Raw genomic sequence first — 5,081 nt, 5'->3', positions numbered from 1 at the left:
GGCTCACACCTGTAATCCCAGCACTTTGGGAGGGTGAGGCAGGCGGATCATGAGGTCAGGAGTTTAAGACTAGACTAACCAACATGGTGAAACCCCATTTCTACTAAAAATACAAAATTAGCCGGGTGTGCAGGCGCATGCCTGTAGTCCTAGCTACTCAGGAGGCTGAGACAGGAGAATCGCTTGAACCTGGGTGGCAGATGTTGTGGTGAGCCGAGATCGTGCCATTGCACTCCAGCCTGGGCAACAAGAGCGAAACTCTGTCTCAAATAAAAAAGAAGAAAGAGGAAGAGGAGGGAAAAAAAGTAAGAATAATTTAAAAAGTAAAATTTTTTTTTTGGCAGAGACAGAGTCTTGCTCAGTTGCCCAGGCTAGTCTCGAACTCCTGGGTTCAAGTGATCCCCCCACCTTGCCCTCCCAAAATGCTGGAATTACAGGTGTAAGCCACTATGCCCGGCCTGAGATTTTGTGCTCTTTGACCATCATCTTCTCCCCCCAGCCTCTGTAACCACCAGTTTACTCTGTTTCTAGGAGGAGTTCAGAGGTTTTAGACTCCACATGTATCAGTGAAAACATGCAGTGTTCGTCTTTCCGGGTCTCATTTCACGTAACATAATATTCTCCAGTTCCATCCACGTTGTTAGAAATGACGGGATTTCCTTTTGTCTTCTGAGACAGAGTTTTCCAGGCTGGAGTGCAATGGCACAATCTCGGCTCACTGCAAACTCCGCCTCCTGCGTTCAAGCGATTCTTCTGTCTCAGCCTCCCGAGTAGCTGGGATTACAGGTGTGTGCCACTATGCCTGGCTGATTTTTGTATTTTTAGTAGAGACGGGGTTTCATCATATTGGTCAGGTTTCATCATATATTGGTCAGGTTGGTCTCGAATTCCTGACCTCAGGTGATCTACCTGCTTTGGCCTCCTGAAGTGCTGGGATTACAAGCGTGAGCCACCGCGCCGGCCTCTTTCTCCTTCTGTATATGCGCACATATGGTTTTGTTGTTGTTGTTGAGACAGGGTCTCACTCTGTCACCCAGGCTGGAGGGCACTGGCATGATTGCAACTCACTGCAGCCTCAACCCCCTGGGCTCCACTGATCCTCCCACCCCAGCCTCTCAAGTAGCTGGAATCACAGGTGCACACCACCACCCCTGGCTAATTCTTAAAACATTTTTTTGTAGAGATGGGAGTCTCAGTATGTGATTGCTTGAGGCCAAGAATTAGAGGAGACCAGCCTGGGCAACATAGCAAGATCCCATTTCTACAAAAAATTTAAAAATTAGCTGGACATTGTAATGCACACCTGTTATCCCAGCTACTCTGGAGGCTAAGGTAGGAGAATCACTTGAGCCCAGCAGTTCAAGGTTGCAGGAGTTCAATGATCTCACCGCTCCAGTCCAGCCTGGGTGACAGAGTGAGGTCGTGTCTCTGAAAAAAAAAAAAAAAAAGGAAAGAAAGAAAGAAAGGAAAGGGCCAGGCACGGTGGCTCAGGCCTGTAATCCCAGCACTTTGGGAGGCCAAGCGGGTGGATCACCTGAGGTCGCGAGTTCAAGACCAGCCTGACCAACATAGAGAAACCTCCGTATCTACTAAACATATAAAATTAGCTGGGCGTGGTGGCTCATGCCTGTAATCCCAGCTACTCGGGAGGCTGAGGCAGGAGAATCGCTTGAATCTGGGAAGCGGAGGTTGCAGTGAGCCGAGATCACATCAGTGTACCTCCTGCCTGGGCAACAAGAGTGAAACTCTGTCTCAATTAAAAAATATAAAAATAAAAAATAAAAGAAAGAAGGAAGTGAGGGAGGGAGAAAGGGAAAGAGAGGAAGGGAAGGAGTGGAAGGAAAATAAGGGAAACGGAGGAGAGGGAGGTAAGAGGAGGGGTAAGGAAGGAGAGAAACAGAGAGAGAGAGAGAGAGAGAGAGAGAGAGAGAGAGAAAAGAGCAGTTACGACCGGGTACAGTGGTTCATACCTGTAATCCCAGCACTTTGGGAGGCCAAGGTGTGTGGATCACTTGAAGTCAGGAGTTCAAGACCAGCCTAGCCAACACGGTGAACCCCATCTCTAGTAAAAATACAAAAAAATTAGTCAGGCATGGTGGCACACACCTGTAATTCTAGCTACTTGGGAGGATGAGGTGGGAGGATCACTTGAACCCATGAGGCAGAGATTGCAGTGAGCCGAGATCATGCTACACTCCAGCCTGGGTGACTCTGTCTCAAAAAAAAGAAAGAAAAAGAGCAGTTACTTTTATTACCCTCATTTTGTAGATGAGGAAACTGAGGCACAGAGAAGATAAGTTACTTGTTCAAGGTCACACAGGTCTGAAGCAGCAGAGGTGGGATTTGAACCCAAGCAGAGCAGGCTGCAGCCACTCTGTCGGTTCAAGGGTGGTAATCCGCGGCCCCGGGACTGGCCGAGCATACGTCTCATCCCTGCCTCTCTCCTCACAGCCGTTCCAACAAAACCCAGACGGTGGCAGTGGCGGCCGGGCAGAGCTGGGTGTCCATTCCTCGGGAACAGCTCACCATGTCTGACAAACTCCTTGTCTGGGGGACTAAGACAGGCCAGCCTCTCTGGCCCCCCGTCTTCGTGAACCTGGAAACCCAAAGTAATGTGGCAGGATGGCGGGGTGCTCTATGTGGGGTGGGTGATCTTGGAGGGCGTGGCTCACTACACCCTGGTCTCCCCTTTCCCAGTGAAGCCAAACGCCCCCCGGCTGGGTCCTGATGTGGACTTTTCTGAGGATGACCCCCTGGAGGCCACAATCCATTGGACCCCACCTACGTGGCCATCTCATAAGGTTCTGATCTGCCAGTTCCACTACCGAAGATGCCAGGAGGTGGCCTGGACCCTGGTGAGTGCTGCGGTCCTCTTCTCCCCATCCTATCCTGGGCAGGGACTGAGGCATCATCCCAGGATCAGAGACCCAGCCCAGGACTCATTCTGTGTCTGCCCCTGGGTTCTGTCTGCATGCCGCACAAAAGGCCTGCATGCGCCTCTTGTCCAGCTACAAATCTTCCTCCCATGGCCAGGCGCGGTGGCTCACGCCCATAATCCCAGCACTTTGGGAGACCAAGGTGGGTGGATTACCTGAGGTCAGGAGTTCGAGACCAGCCTGGCCAACATGGCAAAATCTGGTATCCACTAAAAATACAAAAATTAGCCGGACATGGTGCTGGGCACCAGTAATCCCAGCTACTTGGAAGTCTGAGGCAGGAAGAATCGCTTGAACCCAGGAGGCGGAGGTTGCAGTGAGCCAAGATCGCGCCATTGCACTCTAGCCTGAATGACAGAGCAAGATTCTGTCTCAAAAATATATATATATATATCTATTTCACAGTTGGGAAAGGTCAACCTCAGAGGAGTTAAGCAGTTTTCCCAAGGTCACACAGCAGGGAAGTGGAAGACAAGTTCAGAGCAAGGAGACCCCAGAAGGATATGGGGTACCAGACTTTACACTTTTTTTTTTTTTTGAGATGGAGCCTTGCTCTGTCACCCAGGATGGAGTGCAGCAGTGCGATCTCAACTCAGTGCAACCTCCACCTCCCAGGTTCTTTGGGAGGCCAAGGTGGGCGGATTACCTGAGGTCAGGAGTTTGAGACCAGCCTGGCTAACATGGTGAAACACTGTCTCTACTAAAAATACAGAAGTTAGCCGGGCATGGTGACGGGCGCCTGTAATCCCAGCTACTTGGGAGGCTGAGGGCCTGTACTCTCAGCACTTTGGGGGCTGAGGCAGGTGTATCACAAGGCCAGGAGATCGAGACCATCGTGGTCAGCATGGCGAAGCCCCGCCTCTACTAAAAATACAAAAAAATGTAGCCGGGCATGGTGGCGCGTGCCTGTAGTCCCAGCTATTCAGGAGGCTGAGGCAGGAGACTCGCTTGAACCTGGAAGGCAGAGGTTTCAGCAGTGAGCCGAGATCACACCACTGCACTCCAGCCTGGGCGACAGAGCAAGACTCCATCTCAAAAAACAAAACAAAACAAAAATTAGCCAGGTGTGGTGGTGTGTGCCTATAATCCCAGCTACTCAGGAGGCTGAGGTGGGAGAATCACTTGAACCCGGGAGGTGAAGGTTGCAGTGAGTCAAGATTGAACCACTGCACTCCAGCCTGGGCGACAGAGCAAGACTCCATCTCAAAAAACAAAACAAAACAAAAATTAGCCAGGTGTGGTGGTGTGTGCCTATAATCCCAGCTACTCAGGAGGCTGAGGTGGGAGAATCACTTGAACCCGGGAGGTGAAGGTTGCAGTGAGTCAAGATTGAACCACTGCACTCCAGCCTGGGCCACAGAAGAAGACTGTCTCAAAACCAAAACCGAAAATAAAACAACAAAAAAGTTAAGTTCAAGTACCCTTGACTCAGGCCCTGGCCCTGCCACGCTCGCCTGTCTCTCCCCTAGCTGGAACCAGAGCTGAAGACGGTGCCCCTGGCCCCTCTTGAGATCCAAGATTTGGAGCTAGCCACTGGCTACAAAGTGCACGGCCGCTGCCGAATGGAGAAACAAGAGGATTTTTTGTGGGGCGAGTGGAGCCCCATTTTGTCCTTCCAGACACCGCCTTCTGGTGAGGATGTCCGGGCTGGCCCTCGATCCGCGTCCCTCCTACCCCCGGAAGTCTGTCCAATCTTGTCCTGCTCATTTGTTCTCCCGTTTCCTCAACCTTGCCAGCTCCAAAAGATGTGTGGGTATCAGGGAGCCTCTGTGGGACGCCTGGAGGAGAGGAACCCTTGCTTCTATGGAAGGTGAGCCTCAGGGACCAGCTACATGTCTCTGTACGTGTCAGGAAACCCCTAAATAACACTGACATAAGGCCAGGCAAGGTGGCTCACGCTTGTAATTCCAGCACTCTGGGAGGCCGCTGTGGGTAGATCACTTGAGCTCAGGAGTTCGAGACCAGCCTGGCCAACATGGTGAAACCTGTCTCTACTAAAAGTACAAAAATTAGCCAGGTGTGGTGGTACGTGCCTGTAATCCCAGCTACTTGGGAGGCTGAGGCAGGAGAATTGCTTGAACCCGGGAGGCGGAGGTTACAGTGAGCCAAGATCACGCCACTGCACTCCAGCTTGGACAACAAGAG

The 5,081-nt window shown here is 51.4% G+C and overlaps 1 protein-coding gene across 3 annotated transcripts in view; it reads left to right on the top strand.

The window, feature by feature from the left end:
• Positions 1-5,081, top strand: part of IL27RA (interleukin 27 receptor subunit alpha) — a 19,890-nt gene that overhangs the window by 4,886 nt on the left and 9,923 nt on the right. For 2 of the 3 annotated variants that reach the window (XM_017497643.2, XM_037727536.1), the window contains exons 3-6: positions 2,452-2,609; positions 2,698-2,855; positions 4,406-4,568; positions 4,673-4,746. In XM_017497643.2, the coding sequence (XP_017353132.1) occupies positions 2,452-2,609; positions 2,698-2,855; positions 4,406-4,568; positions 4,673-4,746 (553 nt within the window). The remainder of the gene's footprint in view (positions 1-2,451; positions 2,610-2,697; positions 2,856-4,405; positions 4,569-4,672; positions 4,747-5,081) is intronic. The other variant, XM_017497645.2, reaches the window with a different exon arrangement.

This window comes from Cebus imitator, unplaced genomic scaffold, assembly GCF_001604975.1.
Source record: "Cebus imitator isolate Cc_AM_T3 unplaced genomic scaffold, Cebus_imitator-1.0 Scaffold234, whole genome shotgun sequence".
Taxonomy (NCBI): domain Eukaryota; kingdom Metazoa; phylum Chordata; class Mammalia; order Primates; family Cebidae; genus Cebus; species Cebus imitator.
This window is presented reverse-complemented; position numbering and strand designations above follow the sequence as displayed.